Source organism: Diadema antillarum, unplaced genomic scaffold, assembly GCF_040938485.1.
Source record: "Diadema antillarum isolate AM-2024a unplaced genomic scaffold, OU_Dant_1.0 seq00000583_RagTag, whole genome shotgun sequence".
NCBI lineage: Eukaryota > Metazoa > Echinodermata > Echinoidea > Diadematoida > Diadematidae > Diadema > Diadema antillarum.
In genome coordinates this window covers 677,206-696,799 of record NW_027271517.1, presented here as the reverse complement: position 1 = coordinate 696,799, position 19,594 = coordinate 677,206, and the positions used below count along the sequence as shown (strand labels likewise).

General features: G+C 38.8%; 1 protein-coding gene and 1 long non-coding RNA gene across 2 annotated transcripts in view; both read left to right on the top strand.

Annotated features, from left to right (window-relative positions):
- LOC139735518 (clustered mitochondria protein homolog) overlaps positions 1 to 19,594 on the top strand; it is a 92,183-nt gene that overhangs the window by 19,653 nt on the left and 52,936 nt on the right. Inside the window, exons 2-3 of the mRNA XM_071646275.1 lie at positions 8,178 to 8,566; positions 13,005 to 13,176. Of these exons, the coding sequence (XP_071502376.1) occupies positions 8,225 to 8,566; positions 13,005 to 13,176 (514 nt within the window). The 5' untranslated portion in view covers positions 8,178 to 8,224. The remainder of the gene's footprint in view (positions 1 to 8,177; positions 8,567 to 13,004; positions 13,177 to 19,594) is intronic.
- LOC139735528 (uncharacterized) lies at positions 15,643 to 19,041 on the top strand. The gene is made up of 3 exons (XR_011711211.1): positions 15,643 to 15,876; positions 18,179 to 18,276; positions 18,717 to 19,041. It is a non-coding gene; the product is annotated as an uncharacterized lncRNA (long non-coding RNA).

Sequence of the window (19,594 nt, the reverse complement as noted above, 5' to 3'; positions counted from 1 at the left end):
AAAGATCGCTCTTTTATCCGCAAGTTTTAGTGATTGCTTACCTTCCAAACGTCGATGGGCATACATGGCCCCAAGTTGGCCTTATAAAATTGGGTGTACATGACAGATTTTTTTTCCGTGATTCGACTGTACCCGTGTATACGACGCACCCCCGATTTTCAACGTTTTCCGACGAAAAAATAGTGCGTCTTATACACGGAACTTTACGGTAGTCCAACAGTTTTCTTACTATAGAAGTATTGTATGTAGGATACCATTCAAAATATTATTCACCAGCTGAAATTGCTAATAAATCAAATTCGAATGTGAAACTTATTCTGTGTGGGTGTAATGCGATCATACCTACCTGCAATACAGTAGGGCAATTCCGCGGTTAGTAACGTTACATACAAATTTAGATATTTATTTTTACTACTAAATTCCCATTTATTTATTTCAAGTCAAAATCATGTTAAAAACCTGTTCATCCTTCCCAGGTTAATGATATAGAAAAGAATGAATACAATCCAGTAAATATTAGAATTGCTATGGCAAATACAAGGGCTGGTTTGTAACGTTACGAAAAAAGGACACGACAAAAAAACAATGTCTTGTAACAAAAAGTGTGCAAAAATTAAAGTTACTTCAAACAAAGTGTTGCATTAATTTCTGTTATTGCATCATGACAAATATTCATGCAAATATTTTTAGCAGTTCGACCAATAATTTGATAGCTAGACCCCCAAAAGCATGATTAGTAACGTTACGGTTAGTAACGCTACATTTGTACGGAGTAATTCCACAGGTGATTTCACCCTTATGTACTAGTAATTGACAAAATGTCACATGACTTCTGGAGTGTTTGAATGTATTCATCTTTTACCCTTTAGCAAAATTTGAGGAAAAATTTTCAAAGGAACCCACTGTAATTTACATTTAAGTGAATTTCAGCATCCCCAGTCCCACATGTACATTTTAAATGATGGTTTTAGATCTCGCAAAACCAATAAATATGAAAAATAATATCTACTGAATTTGAAAGCCCTTTATGATTGGTGAACATCCATGGCATTAGTTGATACCTAAATTAAAGAGTAAGATAAAGAGGCACATTTCTTTTATCCATGTCATGTCCACCTATTTAAACTGCGGAATTGCTCAGTAGATCATTACACAAATCATACACTTCCCAGAAAGTATAGGTAATATAATGTGATCATACCAATTCACACATATCTGTAGATTTGTGGTCAGTAGAGATTCACCATGCACTCCCTCATTGTTAAAATACTGTCATGTACAGTACGTGCTTGGAGCATTCCTTGTAAAGGGGTGTTTGACTACCAGTAATTTTAACTTTCTTCCCTCTTTCATTCATGGATAAAAGTGCGGGTACACACTTATATTACATTCTACCTGACTTCCTCTGAAATGTGGAGGAACCATACAAGTTGCTGGTGGTCGAGTTGCAAGATCTCAGTATAGATTTAAAGCAGAAACCACTTACAGTATATTCAAGAACACTTCATTCAATTTTTTAGGAATGAGTACCTGTATTAATAAGTCCTAATAAGTCCTTCCAGTGTTGAGTTGAAAACCAAGTGCCTCATGAACTACTTGATATTTTCATTTTTTCCAAATCCTGTAATTTCCAATGGATTGGTAATGGTATAGACTGAATTCCATGCTCTGGTACATGTACACTGTATGTAAGGGTTTCATGATCTACATTTATAGTCTTCACCTCCTTTTGTAATGCCCCTTATACTGGAAATTTTGTTTTATTTTCAGTAAAAGAAGACACGCTTTATCTTGGATACCCAGTAGCATGGGTTTTCCATGAGTGGTCAGATCCATTCTCTGCCGACCGGGGTACAGATGTATATTTGAAAACCACAAATACAATGTAGCACTAGCCAGCACGAGCAATTATGTGCATCAAAGCATACGTTATATGCTCATCGCTTCTGGGTCTTTAAAATCAGAACTGAGGAAGTTCTCCTGTTGCAAGATAGTAAACAAGGGAAGGTTGCAGTGAAAATGTAGCAGTCCTGGAAAAGGAGTCTAAGGACTAAAAGTGTTGCTAAAGAAGATGAGACTGATCCAATTTCTGGTGGAAATCTTTTTGAATCAAACATAGTAGCCACAGCTGAAATGTACTGTCATGAGCACAAGCCTCTAAACCACCCCCACCCCTCCCCCATAGAACAAGCAATCAAGTTCTAAGCACTATTCAATATGTTTATTTACTTCCATTAATCAAGTGATGAATGTTCCTTTAGATTCCACGAGTGTTTGCTCTGTAGTAACTAGTCTCACCAACCAGTCACCAGTCTGCAATTAGCTTCATTTCAAAGTACAACTCACTCATGGAGACTAGATATTGAGTGATGAGAAATAGACTTAGGTATGTTGTTGTCATCCTGAGCAAATCCTGATGATCATAGTATGAAAGTAAAGGCAAGGGAATAACAAAGGTTAGTCTTTAAAGTCTAGACTCTTTGCGTAGGAAGAGATGGAGGTGCAGGGTCTCTGCCTTAGACTATGACTGAAGCGTTGTGAAGTCACATGGCTCATTCTGCGGCTATCTCATTAAGATGTTGAATTCTTGACATCTTGGTGCTACATGATCATTTCACATTGTGCCAGTTCCAATCACTTGCACTGACACATTGATACATTATCTTGGTGCAAACATGATCTTTAAAGGCATAATTTACCATCTGCCAATAAAATAAAAACCCAGCATTAGTGCTTCAAAATAGTTCTAAAATGTGAGTTAGGGATAGAAACAGCCAATGTAAGAATTTGAATAAGTATACTATAGTAATCAATGTAAAGTATTCTTAATAAATATCTACAAAATGTGAAAAATGGTTATAATAAAAATGTTTCCAGACTAAACTGTCTACAGTTACGGTTTATTGAGAAAAATAATGACATCTCCTTGTGTTAGGTTTCGTTGCAAAATTCTTTTATGATAGGATGTTTTGTGATACAAGTGACTTCACATATATGCATCAAATGTGGTATCTTGAATTTTTTTTTTTTAAATCACTGCTCCCAAAGATAAACAGGACCTTAAAGTTCTTTAGTGATAGAAGGATTTGATCTGTTTGTTTTTGTTTTGAGGGCAAGCAAATAAGATCGGAATAGAAATACGAGCCATCGTATCATTCTGAAGTGCAAACTCTCTGAGTAGGAGACCTATCCTTGTCCTCTTTGTTTTTATTATTTTGTTTGTTTGTTTGTTTGTTTTTGGGGGAGATACGTATGGTGATCTGGGATACTTGATGTTTTAAAGTGGTGTACAGAGAGAAAATCCCACATATGTCTGCAAAGATGACATTCCATTTTACAAAGTACAAACTTTGTCCTTTAATGCAGAAGCCTGCCGAGTGCTTTGCTGCGGAATCAATCACAGTGCGATGACCTCATTTTCGTAATGTTTGCAATAGATTTAGTTTGTTTATGCTTATTTTTTCCATTACTCCACCATGATCTTTAGTGGTTGTGTTGGTTTAGATATCGAAATGGTTTCTTTTTTTTTTCAGACATTACCAGTACCTAAATTTTACTTCAAATGATGGGTTATGCCAGGAAATTAGCCAGATATCGACAAGTTTGTGCATGCGTTACTAAATCCTCTGAGCAAGCGTGATACAGTTTTTAGGTTCGCCCACACTGAGTATGGATGTTATTCACGACGCAAGACCCATCCGTAAAGCCCGGTTCCCCCTTTGTGCGTTGTAGAGCGTCCTTGCCTAACCTTTCGGGTAATCTGGCAGAAGTGGCGCCCACGTTTAAGGTCACATTCCGCGAGGGACTCCCGTCCCGGTGGATTTGGTTACGAGATGAGATGTGTGAGACAGTTTCTATCATGTGTATGCCGCAGTTCCCAAGGCAGACGTTGTGTCTGCACTAGAGATGCTACTGCTGTCCTTTATCTCATAATATTCTCTCATCTTCCATACTGCCCAGTAGCTTCAATTTGAGTGATACCATTTAATGAAGTTGATATGATGATACCAATGATGATTAAACAACACTTCTGCTGCTACTAGTACATTTTACAACAACTGCTACAAGTACTACTATTACTATTACCATTACCATTACTATTACTCTTACTATTACTATTACCATGACTGTTAATATTACTAACTATATTACAATTACCATCACCATTACTATTACCGTTACTACTACTTTTACTATTACCATTAACATTAACATTACCATTAACATTAACATTAACATAAACATTACTGTTCCTATTTCTATTGCTATTCCTTCTATGATAGCTGTCAATGATAGTAGTGATAATGACATTGAATAATAGTTATAACAATCATAATACACATCAAGCTCATGTGATGAAATGAACACCATCTCTGCATTTCAGTTTCAAGCTCCTGGTCAGTTTCCATCTGTCCTACGTAAGTAGCTGAAATACTCTTTTTAAGCCATGTGTCGTGTTTTTCCCAAGATACATGTGTATACTACATCTTTTTGACTGTGTGAATGTAAAATAATGAAATTAGTGATGTCAGACTGAATGCTATGACATGACATGAGCCCCAACCCATGCCTCACCCCAACTCTTAACCTACCCAAGAAAGAAATGACTTTAAAGAATTTGGTTCAAACCTCATTTATTCCATTTTATTCAGCAACAAAGGGCATTCTGAATCAGATGTACATTCATGTCTTTCATATTTTTTTCCTTAGACATGTATATCATTTGGAAGAAGAAGTGTAAATTCAATTTGAAGTGTTCGCTCTCAGTTATGTTCAGCTCTGCAATAGTATTCCAGGGAACTTTGTGAATTGAAATAACTCGTAAACAACCCCTGCTCCCTCTCTCACCGTCCCTCTCCTTTCACAATTCAATTTACTCCTCTCTGCACACAATGTAATCGAGTTACACTGATGCCCACGGGGTGAAGCCTGCTTGATTATTGTGCATGCATGGTCAGCTCCATCGTAATTCCAAATCTTTGTCAATAAAGTGTCAAAAATAGATGCGTTGGATTGAAGAGGAATGGCTCTCATCTGGCAATATATGATGTAAAACAGAGTATGCAACTGTTCGTGCTGTGTGCATACAATGTCCTCTTACAGTGATACAGGTAGCTCTCCTCCAACTGAGGATGGAAGCACCTTGATAATTCTTAAATGAGAATCCTTATTAAGATCTATAGATACCCATCACCCCCACCCCCTTCCCAGTCCAAACAAAATCAGGGGCAGTCTGAGCAACAGATGAGCAAAAATTTGAGCAAATATGACAATTTATAGGTGCAATTGCAAGAATGTCAGTATTATGTATAAAATCATCTACCTAGGCATCCATTGGGTACCGTACATAAGTTTTCTCCCCCCTCCCTACCCTCTCTGCCTCCCCCTCCCCCCCCCCCCCCAACAATCTATTAAAGACCAGAATGAAGTTGAATTTGTGCTGACCTGGCAGAAAATTAACATCAGTGCATCAACCTCATCTTGACAGTCACATGCTTAATTAATTACCTTGATCAGCGCTTACCATTAAAAAAAGACAGCATCATAAACCGTGGCACCTGGAGAGACAAAAGGAGGGTAAAGAGATAACTCTCTAAAAGATTGATGATCTCAATGATCTAATCAGACTGGAGCTGAAAGGATTCTTTGTCCGAGCAGCTAATGGGCATTTAATGAAAGTGATTTGTGAATGATCGGGAGGCCCTCCCCCTTCCCCCTGTATGATCTATACTTGTTTGCCTTCAGAGCACATTATAATCCGGTTTTTGTCACAGGGAGCAATACTCCAATTACCCTATTACATAATTGTGATGAATGTAGTGCATTTACACTAATGATCGCAGCATTACCTACATGTCTTTGTCCAGTGGAAGAAACGAGTGATGTCATGAGACTGAAGCCATCTTTAAAGGTCAAGCATTGTAAGGAGAATTATGTTCAGTGAAATTACAGTAGTGCCCGAATAAAAAGGAGGATATTTCTTGAGATGCACAGAACGCTAAGACCTGACTACAGTGTACGTACATTAGTTACATTTAGACGACAAGCCCTAACCTCGAGGTTAAGCTCTTGCCCCCTAACTTTGACTGCGTCCCCACGACGAAGCTTGACCTCGGGGGAAAACTCCTGCCCCTTTGAGTGCATTGATTTTTGTGTCCACATGGTGCTTAACTACGAGTGGTTAGAGCGCTAACCATAAGATATTTCGTGGTTCTTAACAGAGGTTAGCTAACTACGAGTTCGTGTACACGGTCCCTAACTGCAAGCTTAACCTTGAGGTTAAGGCTTGTCGTCTGAACGTAACTTATGAAGTGTAATAGGATGTGATGCAAGCCAAAGCCTCTAGCAAAGCTACAATCAGTACTTAGTGAGCAAATGATAATGATAATAAAAGACATGTAAGGAGCTTAATATCTTGCATATCAAAACAAGAGTGTTTATATCATGAAATCATCCAGTCTATTTTATTTTCCGTTGCTTGGAATGTACACATTTGGACTGGAATTAGTGTATTTAGAAGTGATGACAAGCCCCTTTAAAGTATTGAGGAACATGTAGGGCTGTATAGAGTGTCTTCTGTGTGCTTGATTCGTGTGGTAGCATCCCAAAAAGAGGATGACACTATTTTTGTGGATGGACGTAAGGGGGGGGGGGGGGGAGGAAATCTACTTTTATGAGTGTGCCAAGACGGCTTGCCTGGTGCTCCCCTCGCCTACCCTGGGAGGGATGCAGCCGATATGAGCAGAACGAGACAAAATGCAATCAAAGTGAGGGGAAGAATGAGGGAAAAGTGAAGTTCAAGAAATAGCTAGACAGAAAATGGAGCAGTCAGTGTTTGTGGCTATACATGTATGTTACATGTGACTTGAGAGATTGTGATGTGTACTCAAGACTAATTCAGTGATAAACCATCTGCATCTGATGAAATTGTCTTCAAGAATGAATAATATCTGTGCAGTAGGCATGGAATCAGAGTAGGGTGGTGGTGAACTTTTTGGGATGAACTTCTGTGATGAACTTCTAAAGAAGGTAGCAAACATGGCTCCAGATTCAGGTTGTCGATGCAGCCAGGCGCGCGGGTTCACGTGGCCCCAAATTGGATTCTGCCTTCGAGGATTCTTCGATACAAGATTTTCCCCCCACCTGCATAGATAATACGATATTGCTATTTGTTTGCCAGATACCATTCTTGTTTCTCTCTTCAGACGTACCTTGCTGGCATGCAAGTCAGAAGAAAGAGGCAGTAGAAATGTGTGTCCTTAAGTCACTTTGTACCCTTCATTGAGTAGGTTGGTCTATTGATGTATTTAAATTTGTGGATATCTTTTCAGTAGGACCTATGTAGTGAAGAGCTGTTCAATTCCAACTTCCTTCACTAGTGAGTCACATTTCAAAACCTTGAATCCATTTTGCATTCATTTCTCATTGCTGTGTCAGGCAAGATGGGGCAGTATGTTGTGGTTTTGAGAAGCAAACCCTGCTAAAAATGTAATATTATATTTACATTTCTTCCCATATGGGGCCAGATTTTGTGTTCTTCCGTTCCTCCTCAATTTGTTTCTCCAAGCATTTTGTAATGTGCATCATGGAAGTTTAAATTAATGCATAATTTACTTTACATCAGACACAGAATGATCAACACCAATGTTGCCTTCCAATCTACAGGCACGCTGTAGATTTGGCTTTAACATTGGACTAAACCTCTGGCACTATGGAAAAGACAGCTCAGTGTGGTTTACCCTTGAGAGTACATTGTAAATCACCTTGTGGAGGTACTGTTGGGTTGATAAGATGGTAGTTTGATTGTTGTGAGATGCGTCATGTCCCTCTGTGTTGCATAGAGAGCTGCTGGAGGGAGAGGTCATGTGATAATCAGTGATTTGATATGATTAAGATTTATGACACCATTTAAACAAGGTGAAATCTCTGACGAAGTTTCTGAGCTTAGGTGGATTTCAAAAGCTCAGGCCCCTTTTGACTCCATTTTACTCCATTGGCTCACCACTATTGAATGAGCAGTTTTCAGCAGCTTTTTTTTTTTTTTTTTTTTTGCTATATATTAAGGTGAAAATCGTTACATTTACAACTGTACGTCGTAAATACAGAAGGGCAAGTTGTTAATCAGTTGCATGGTGAAAATCGTAATGAATTATTCATTTCTGTTTTGTTATCTGCAGCCTGTGTGTCTGACCAGTCCCACCAATCTGAGCCTTCCAAGCCGGCTATGGCAGAGCCCGCTCCCCTGGCTAATGGAGAGGGCAACCAACACCCCTTGCCCCTCAACGGTGGGGACGAAGGGGCAGCAAGCAGCGGCGACGTCACGCCAAACAGCGAAGACAGCGGCGTAGACTGCATGCAGATGGACGCCATGGAACTCAAGGAGGCGGTCGTCAATGGCAACGGCAGGCGGGATGTGGATGAGGAGGAGGAAGAGAATGGATCCAAAGAGGAAGCAAAGGAAGAGGGGGAGAAGAAGGACCCCAAAGTTGAGGATGTGATCGTCATCCAGGATGCTGCGTTCACAGTCAAACTTGTTCCGCCAGCCAGCGAGGCATTTGACCTTCAGGTGAGTTTTGAAAACCGGACAAATAATTTTTGATACTATCACACAAGAGGACTTATTCGTACAGAATCCGTCCGTAGAGGAGCTAGAGCATATGGCCACTTTACCCAAGTGCTAACTAATAAGCAGGACTGCTAATAAGTTTAGCTGTATTTTTCAAGTCTGCTATTGTATGACACTCACAAGGAGTCTACAGGAATTGTAGTTAAACTGAGATTTTATGCTGAAAAGGAGATCTTTAAAAGAATGTTTGTTATTTAATCCCCGATTTCATTTTTCTTTTCTCCATAAAAGGAAAAGAGATTTTATTGATGACATCTCATTTTATGGTAGCAATTTATGACCATCAAATAGGGACATTAAGGCTTCAGAGTATGTGAATCTACTGGACAGTTGATCAAGTTTTCTGTGTGGCTTGGGCTTTCTCCCAGTCGAACAGTGCGACCAGGCAAAAGTTGACGCAATAACCACAACCTGGCCGTCAGCCAAACAGTATACAGTACTTGAAGCTGGCTGATGACTCGAGAGAAATGTAATCAATCGCAGCTCAAAGAGAAATAGGACCTCTATGGTACTTAAAATAGCCACTACTTCTTGGCTTGACTACTATTGTACGTGCCGTCTGCCACAGATCACACATGCTGAAAGCATTTCATTTACATGTATGAAACATATGTGGCCACATTTTCAATGCTTATTGGCTCCCAAATAGAGTTGTAAAGTGACTGCGGTTTTATTTGATTTTACAAGGAAAGAATGTCCCCAGCAAGCGGTCAGTCCCCTACTCAGAGGTGTTGAAAATTTCTGGACAGTTCCACACCTGACATACATGTAATGCATGAGGTAGTGGAAAGAGTTCAGATAAGACTGAAATGTGAAGTTAATTTATAGTAAGCCATTTTACTAACCTTCTCAAATAACATGATCTGAAAGGCCTGTGCAAATATGTTTTGATAGTGGGTATTGAAAAGTGTTCCAAACATGGGAAAAAATTGATAACTGTGGCTGTAGTCACTCGATATAGGTGGTCGCAGTGAGTCAAAGGATTGTGTATTCAGTGGTTTTGGTTTGATACACTTCATTGCTCTGCCTCTAATGCAGGTGGGATGAGGTCCACGGTAAAACGGGCCGCTGCAGGAACCGGCGACTTTTCACACCAAAAAGGAATCTCACAGACAGGATATTAGTAATTACCTGGTGTTAGCTACCACAGGTCCACACTTGACTCAAACCTTCTTGTATAATGACCCTGCTCAGATAAGGTACAATTGTATATATCTTGTGCCATTCGAGAAGCAGAAAGTTGTACCCTCTTTTTGCGTTGTTTTTGCTGATATCAAGTGACGTGTACGCTTGGAAAATAAATTTTATCTTTTAAAAGACATGGGGCAAAGTTATGCTTTTGCTCGTGTTTATTAGTACTTTCCAGCACAATTCTGTTATTATATAGAGCAATAAACCTATTAAATAAGCACAATGTAGCTTTGTACTTTCTTGAACAAGTGAGGGTCAAATTAGTTGTCGTATAGAGCCCCAATTTTTTTTCTCTCTCTTCTTTCTTTAAAACACAACAACAAGTAATAAAATCAATTCACCAGAATCTGTCCATGAAAAATGACAGGAGTGTATTTTTGTTTAATTTTTAAAGCCGTATTAGCTTTAAATGCAATCTTGGATGTGTTCCTGCTTTTGAATTTCAATACATATAAGATGCTGATGATGGCTCACTTGGCACAAAAGTTTTGGTGGAGGAATTTTTTTTTTTTTTTTTTGAGGGGGGAAGGTGAAAAAGATCATAGTATAACCTTGACTGATAAAAAGAAAAATATGCAGTAAGAAAAGAAACACAGTATATCTGTAAACATGACACAGCTTTGGCAGAAACATCTCTAGGGTTACTATCAATGATGCTGAATTCTGTGTCTGGTGTTTTCAATGTATCTTTCGATGTAAATGTCCTAGTCATTACTACCACTCTTGCCTACTGAGTGTCCTTTACTTCTTCTTTAATCAGATGGCATGTTGAGGTGCTACTGCTAAGCATAAAATGGTAAAACACATTTTCCATAATTCTTTGCCATGTGGCCGGCTAGATTCCTGTGACCACGTGCTTGGACGTGTCCCAGAAATGAGTCACGCTAAAGATGTGACGTGCTGCCCACTGCTGCACAAAGCCCCCAGACCAGGACGTAGTAAAGACATTTAAAGGGAGTCACCCACCCTCATCTGCCTGCACATCTGATAGTACAGGTCAGAGTGTGGAACCTTTAGAAAAGAACACTGTTTCACCTTTGTTAGATAGAGAAGGAGCTCCATGTATTTTACAATTTGGGGAATTCTTTTTATGACTATCTACTGCTGTAGTAGCTGCAGCTTGCAAGGGGGGGGGGGGGGAGGAACCCAAAGTAGTGACTCACAAAAGAGCTCATATCATTGTAAGACCTGCATTTACAATGTAGTAGTATGATTTGATTCTTGGTCATTTTAACTGCTTTGATATGCATCATTTTTTTTTTTTTTGTGCAAAGGCTTCTTGAAAGATCCTTCAGAAAAAAAGAAGACTTTATTTAAATTTCTTTTGAAAAAAAAAAGCATTGCTATCTTTCAGCTTATTTTGATTTTAATAGCTATCCAAGCGAATAATCTCTGTTTTAAATCGATGCTTTCCCAGAGATGTAGAAATCAGCCCAGATGAAATGCATAATAATAATTTATTACAGTGCTGTGGATTTCAAGTTGGAGTTTGATTTTCTAAATTTTCCACGCACATTCTAGATCTATGAAAAAAATGTACAGGATTTTTCCAGCCTGTCTTCTGCTCCAAATATTTGCGATTTTTGTAGAGGAGGTGTAGAATGCTTTAAAGCCATGTTCATGTTCGAGGCCTGATGGCAAAAGATAAATTACAGTCCTGAGCAGACACCAAAGAACCTGCGGCATGAAGGAGCAATCATTAGTTTCCCATAATTACACAAAGCCTGTTCACAATGTGCAAAACTTATCAAGATTGCCCTTCTTGTGTGAGCTCTGTACCTGTCAGTCCCTTGAGGAGGGTCCGCCGAAAACGAGGTATTTCCTGTTATTGGTCTGATTTACGGACAAGACTCGATCAAGGGCATTCACTGCTTCATTGCCATTACAAGTTATGGAACTGGTAAAGAGACATGATGTACCTGTGGCAAAACAAGATACTAAAGGAGACATACTGCATGAGAGAGAACCTTAGAGGTGATTTAGAAGGTGAAAGAAATAAAAGAGTCGGTCTGGCCTTGTAGGAAATTATACTTATGAAGGCATGACAATGAAAAGATTGATATTTAAATATGATGCCTGTAAGTGCACAATGGTGGCATTGTGTACGTTCATACTTCCACAAGAGATATGATGATACCCTGGTAACCATAATCACTGCTGCCTCAGGTTTCGTGCGTTTATGGAAGTATCAGAAAAGGACTTGGATAAAGAGTAGGAATGTTCTTGAAGGAAGAATACATGTGTTAGAATTTAATTGTAAATTATAATTATATTTCTGTGACCGGTCAATGAAGATTGCCTTCATTGCTGTGTGGTCTCCACCATATACAGTCTTAGGAAAGGACAAAAGTGTGCTCACGCTTCCTTACAAGTCTGATAGCATGGAGGTACTCTCACATTTTAACAACAACAAAATAGAAAATAAAAATAGAAAATAAATATTAAAAAAAAATATTTAAAAAATAGTTTAAACTCATGTCAGAAATCAGGCCAAAACTAGCTCTGATCTGGGCTGTCCTCATGATCACCTGTTTCTTCTTCTTCTTCTTTTTCTTCTTATTCATCTTATTCTTCTTATTCTCTCCTCCTTACCTTCATTTCTAGTCAATAGGACAATAGAAAGAAAAAATGTTGAAAGATGATGATATTGATTGTGAACATTGAATTTATGATTAGAAAACCTGATGTGCAGAGAGGGAGTTAAGTGCTTGTAGTGCTACTAAAGACCAAATATTCCATGGTGGATATATTCGCGCCAGTCGATTTTAGTGAAGTATAAAACTTTATAGTGCTCAAAGAATTACCCCCAAGGGTTTGAATGTGGTGCATGAGGGTGTTGCCTCATATGTTTTGCAAATGAACTTGATGATCTTTTTACAGTGACCTTTGCTACCTGACCTTTCCCCCTGATCTGTCACCCCATGTCACAGGTCAGTCCCAAGGTAATGGTGCAGGAGGCATTAGGTGTTGATGAACAGGGAGGACACTTGCCACCACACCTGCAGTGAACTTGATTAACATTTGACAGTGACCTTTGCCACCTGACCTATTCCCCCTGACCTGTCACCCCATGTCATAGGTCAGTCCCCAGGTGATGCTGCAGGAGGCATTAGGTGTTGATGGACAGGGAGGACATTTGACAGTGACCTTTGCCATCTGACCTTTTCCCCTTGACCCTATGTCACAGGTCAGTCCCCAGGAGATGGTGCAGGAGATCCACCAGGTATTGATGGACCGGGAGGACACTTGCCACCGCACCTGCTTCTCACTCCAGCTGGATGGCAACGTCCTCGACAACTTTGCCGAGCTCAAGAACATTGAGGGCCTCAAGGACGGCTCTGTGATCAAGGTTGTGGAAGGTAAGGAAGTCTCATCCTTCAGTTTAGCCCTCCCATTCCTACCAGAAATGTTTTGCAACAAGAGATGTCATTGGTTTGGTTCACTCTAAGCTGGCATGACTTCGCTCAAAGTTGGTTTCCTTGCATAGGACGTAGAATGGAGGTCCTGTGTGTGTGTGTGCGAGAGAGAGAGTCACCCACACAAACGAGATCCTGCGTCGTCAGCCATGTTCAAGCTAGCAAAAGATCACAAAGTTTAATATGGAGAAATCTATCATCATATTAGATTTTGCATAAGATGAAATTTGGCAACCACATATTCCTAGCTTTCCAGGTATTTGTATGATTAACTTGAGCATTTCAATAATCTCACCAGTAGGTATGTCCCATATTTATGGCATTTTCGGTGTCATGGAAGCCAGATTAAGGAAAGAAGGCAAGCAAATTACATCTTTGTTAATCCCTTTTAGACATGAAAAATACATAGATTGTCTTTTGAATTGAAAAAGTCACTTGATTCTCTTTGCTAGAGAAAGAAAAATAAAAATGCTGGCTGTCATAGATATCTCATCATCAGCTATCAGAATAAGATGTGGAAAGGTTGCTGCTGTTTCAAGCCATGCTTTGAGAGATACTACTCAAACACTCTGACTTACAGACTTACTGACTGAGCTACGGGCATCAAGTTCAACTGCCTTTCAGTATAGTTCCCTCAGCCTAGTACAGTATACTGGTAGCATAAAGGTAGAATTGCAAAGAGAGTCATAGAAATTCCTCAAAAAGGTTGTGTGCATATTCCGATCCTTGTATCCGGACTTACTGTGAATGTTTAAGTGCAAATAAACAGTGTCATGTTCTGATGTTTACATCTGCCGTACAAATTGATTTTCATTCCCTTCATATCCGCGGCATGATGGGGGACATAGCTAAGAGAGAAGCGAACTTTGACATTTTTCCGTCCGTCACTTGCAATCATACCTGACAAAGTGTGCCCCCATCTCACTCGGATGTGACAATATGCCTGCCCTTTGTGTATTTGCTTTTCTTGTCATATACTAATCTCTGTAGTGATGACTGTAGTATACTAGCGGGTGCAGTATTTTGCCTCATAAAATTATTCAGAGGGTTTTATGTCACTGCGAAGTCAGAAAGCATGGTCATAGTATCTTCAAGAGAAATATTTGCGTAATATTCCAAGCATCATTCTTGTTTTTAATATACACAATGAATCAAATACGGGAAGGATTGATGGGGCTCAGTTTTTAATGATGCTCGATGTACTGTTGGCTATCTGCATGCCAATTACGAGCAATGACACAAACAGATCAAGGAGCTATTGTCTGAGGGCAGTCGACGCTGTCGCTTGCCGAGACTGTTGCATCTCGTGACGCCCCAGTGCAGGGCTGCTGTGCACGGCAGGTGTTGCCAGGCGTTACCTGTTGTGGCTGTCGCCCTCAGTGGGTAGAGGACTGCTACATTTGTAGGTCGTCCGTTATGAAAAGATGGTTTGATGACCCATCATTTAATGGGACAAGTCTCCTAGTAGGAGCCAGTTTGTGTCTGATGTGATAATCAGGGTACCAAATAGGTTTATAAGTATGGAGGGAGCACAGTGGGAGGGTGGGGGTGTTGGAGGGGTGGGGGAGGTAAAACAGGGAGAACATCATGGCCCTCAAAACAGTTTTTACCACCTTTTTCTCCTCAAGTGCTCCTTCGTCTTGAAACTTTGGTCAAGACTGCTCCTAATTTTTATCACTTCCTTTGAAACTTTCACCTCAGCTTTTGCTCACTTTGTTGTATTCAGTAGACGGTAAAAGTTTTCAAGAATTTCACATTGCAATCTGTGAGTGTTTAACCTATTAAGCTTCATTTCTTTAGAACAGTTTTACAAGCAAATTCAGCTGGTGTGTGTGAGTGGTACAAAATACAAAATCTGGTACAAATTAAAAAAAATGTGATAACTTTGTGTGTACAAAACCTAAAAAATCTGAACCATTGCTTTTCCATCCACAGCTGAATCTATAGCTTAGTTATAACGTGTGTGAGGTCATTGTGAGTAGGTCATTTCACCTCTTCATCAAATCTCTTCCTCTCTCTCTTTTGCTCTTTCATCTCTTTCTCCCTCTCTTTTCCCCTCTTCCCCCACCACCCCCCCCCCCCTCTCCACTCATGTCTCATACCATCTGTAGGCCCCATTCATCTCTCAATTTAAGAGTGAAGGGTATCTCCATACTGGCATCAGTTCTAGAGGCAGCCGCTGTGTGCATAGAGTGCTTGTTTGTCGCTGTAATATCGTCGGCGTTTTCACGAACCGACGCTATTTCGATTTTGGTCAAAATTTTCAAAATCGAGATATTGGTACCAAATGAAAGTGCTTTCAAAACTCTACCAAATCCCAAAATTTTAGATCACAAAATTAATTATTCTTAATTTTATCAAAGAAAGAAAAAAACGACGGTACTCGAAATATCGAGAAATTGAGAAAAAGGGGTTTCACGAACCGACGCAGTAAAGATACGCCGGTTCGTGAAACCCGAATTGCTAGGGTGAAGAGCAATGCGGGTTTTACGAACCGTCGCAGTTGCATTATTTTGAGCTTTGTTCAACTTACTGGCCTAGAATTAGGTTTTGGCCCTAATCCAGATCTCAGAGTGAGAACCAAACCATCTGAAAGATGAATGACGACCTAAGCCAGCCCACTGTCCACGAGTGAAGTGAATGGTAAGCTATAATCCTATTAAAATCATGCTCAAAATAACAGTTTCAGTTGGACTACCATAACCATTCATTGCGGTAGAGTGTAGTCCCATGTATTCAATCGCGTGATGCTTATGAAGCCTAGTCTGTAAACGCCATCCAATTTCAAATTAGATCCCAAATCATATTATTTATAGTTTCTTTTCAACTTATGTCGTTACTTCTGAGACTACTGAGTACTGTAGTCGTAACGTCTGTGTGCAAGACATGCAAGATGACAAAGTCTCGAAGACACTCATGGCTATGCCTTGACTTGAGTTGAAAATGAAATCATGAGATTGACAAAGTAGGCCTACTAAACTAAAAAAAAGTAAAAAGTCTAAAAGTAAAACTCAAAGGAAGAGTAAAGAATAAAGTTAGACATGTTAGACTTTAACTTTCAAGTTTAACTATTAAGTCTAAGTTAAGACTTTACTTGTAATGCCAGTTACTAAAACTAAGATCAGCTGAAGTCTAAGACCAAGTCAAATTAACACAGAGTCTATATAGTCTAGCTCTAGATCTACATCTAGACTAGTGGTAATAGTAGGTAGAGTCCATCCATTTTCCCCCCAATTTTTACCTGTCCATTCCTGAAAAAGTTACTGGTCAGTGTCCAACAGTGATTTTTCCTGGTCAGGGACCGTCGGACCAGTGCCAGTGTGCAGCGTTGGTGTAGATGTCATCTATGACAGTATGTGGTCTATTACTACCTAAACACTACGAGTAGTACTCTACAGGTTAGGTGGCTTTCCTGTACAGTGCAGTGTTATAGTATACTTGTGAATTCAGCCCTAGTACCGTACTGTGTGTAGATATGTGACATTATGTCTAACGTTAGTTCGAGTGGAGTACCTTTGAAGCACAGCGGTGGGGCTTTTTTTCCCTAAAACTTGTGAATGCGGCCCAACCAAATGGCGTTTACATATTCACGCGTGATTGATAGTGATACAGTAGCGCTGTCGATTTCCACAGCATCCATACATAATCTTTTGTCCTTTCTTCTTTCCTTTTTTCCCTTTGTTCTTTCACCCTTTTTATTCTTGGAATCGAAGGACTTCTAAGAAATGTCCCTCGACTGATTTAACCAGGACTCTTGAGTCCTGGTAAACCTAACCTAACCGAGTAACCGTTAACATTTGTTAGGCCTAACATAACAGTAACACTGACTTAGCCCTGTATTGACTTTGTCTTTGGCCGACTTACTGAGATGGCGAGTCTAACTCTTTAACGTTAGTCTTAACGTAGTCGTTAGATCTGTCAGTGTCAGTGTCACCGGTTATTGTATATGGTGCCATCTCTAACGTACGTTAACAAGTTGATGTTAGTTATCTATGTCAACTTACTGAGTCAGTAATAGTGGTACTGTCATCCTGTTGGATATCGCCGCAATATCATCCGTGACGTGTTAATTTCGTGTCACAAAGACAAAAGTTGCCAAGATCTAATAGTATTAGATGTCTAGATCTAGATGTAGTCTAGATCTATAATATAAATTTTGTGAACCACTGGTAACTTAAAAGTGAAAGGTCTAGACTTCACTTAGTCTATAATTAGACCAGACATTCATGAGGCAAAGGCCTATTTAGTAGATCTATTCTTATTCTATTTTAACGTCAATTCCTACTAACTCGCCACGTGTTATTCCTAAGGCCAAGGACTTCCGGGTTAGTGATTTTTTTTCTCGTAAATACCAAACAGCAGACGTGTTTCATTTGCATTCTTGTGCAGACTTCATGAAAATATGTGCAGTATCAAAGAAATATGATGCACATGACAATGCCAGTGTTTTATAGGTGAATGGTTAATACCTTTAAAAGCTGAATGATAATGTAGAGTCTAGGTCTAATTAAGATGTTACAGTCTCTGATAAGAAACAGGTTTGATTGTCATAGACTGTTTCCCAAATGCAGGTACATGTAGTAATATTCAGCTATTTCAATGCAATGCCTTGTTTACAAATACATGTAGATTTATATTCATGTGAATGATAATTCAATTTCTACATGAGACATACCAAGTGCTAAACACAATATCTTGCATCAGTAAAATGTGTAAATGAAGAGACAATTTGAATATGCATCAAATACGAACAGCAGCATTTTTTGACATTCTTTGATCCTGCATAGGCCTACCATTTTGTTTTATGTTTAATATAAATAGAGCAAAATAATTTCAACTTCAGTTTTGTTGGCTGATTTTTTTTTCTTCTCAAAATTAAAGTTGTATCTTGTGCCATGATGTTTGATTTTAATCAAAAGTTCTTAATTTCTTTCTTTTCTTTCAGATGACTGGTGCCATGTAGTAGCGAAGAACTGGACTGTCTCAGAAAAGAAAAGGAAAAGTACAGGGTCGTGTACATCACCAACGGATGTGAATACAATGGTAATGTAGAGTCTAGGTCTAATTAAGATGTTAAAGTCTCTGATAATAAACAAGTTTGATTGTCGTAGACTCTTTCCCAAATGCAATTAATAATATTCAGCTTTTTCAAAGCAATGCCTTGTTTACAAGGACATGCAGATTTATTCATGTGAATAATAATTTAAATTCTACATGAGACTTACTAAGTGCTAGACATAAGATCTTGCATCATTAAAATATGTAAAAGGCGAGACAATTTGAATATGCATCAAAAACAGCAGTATTTTTTTGACATTCTTTGATCCTGTATACCGTTTTGTTTTATGTTTAATATCAATAGAGCAAAATAATTTCAACTACAGTTTAGTTGGCTGATTTCTTTTTCTCAAAATGAAAGTTGTATCTTGTATCATGATGTTTGATTTTAATTGAAAGTTCTTAATTTCTGTCTTTTCTTTCAGATGACTGATGCCATGCAGTAGCGAAGAGCTGGACTGTTTCAGAGAAGAAGAAAAAAGTACAGCATCGTGCTGATCATCAAGGAATGTGAATACAATGGCTTAGGAAAGAAGACAATCTACAGATAGGATAGAAGGGAGAAATTGGGATGAAGGGCGACAACATAAGGACGGTATATCTCTACAGTGAAATGTGATTGTAAAGTGGAAACATGAAAGGAGATCCTAAGATTGAAGGTGAAAACAAGGCATTCCATTCTGTGATGTCGTAATTACAATTTTGCTACACTTTAATAACACTACAGAGAGACATTTATATCAAGGAAAGCTTCATGTGGATATGGAATATTAGATTTTTTTAAGTGTTCATTGGTATGTATTTCATGATAATAAATCTTGAAGGTTTTGTGTGGTAATCATAACCTTGTGATAAACCTTGATAGATTTCTAAGTGCACATTGGCAATATTTAGATGATGCTGTAATCAGATTAAGTTCTATTCTCCTTTATTCTTTTATTTATTTTGTTGTCTTCAACCCACTTTGAATGTGTCACGTATGATTCTTATAAACATGGGAACATGCACTCCATGTAAATGATAGGACTTATAACAAATTGACATAATTATTCAACCATCACTAGACAGTTCTGTTATAAGATGTTCTTTATCTAACTAAAATTGTAAATTATGATACGTGTATGTTCCCATGCAAACTCACAACAAAATACAGAAATTTGATTTCTTTTAACAATAATTCATTATGTCTCTAAATTTACAATTAAAGAAAGTGATTGCAATAAGGATGTCAAACATCGTATATTAAAATAATAGATTATTCATTTGTCTCCATCCGTAGTAACGCACGCAACTGCAGTGTGCA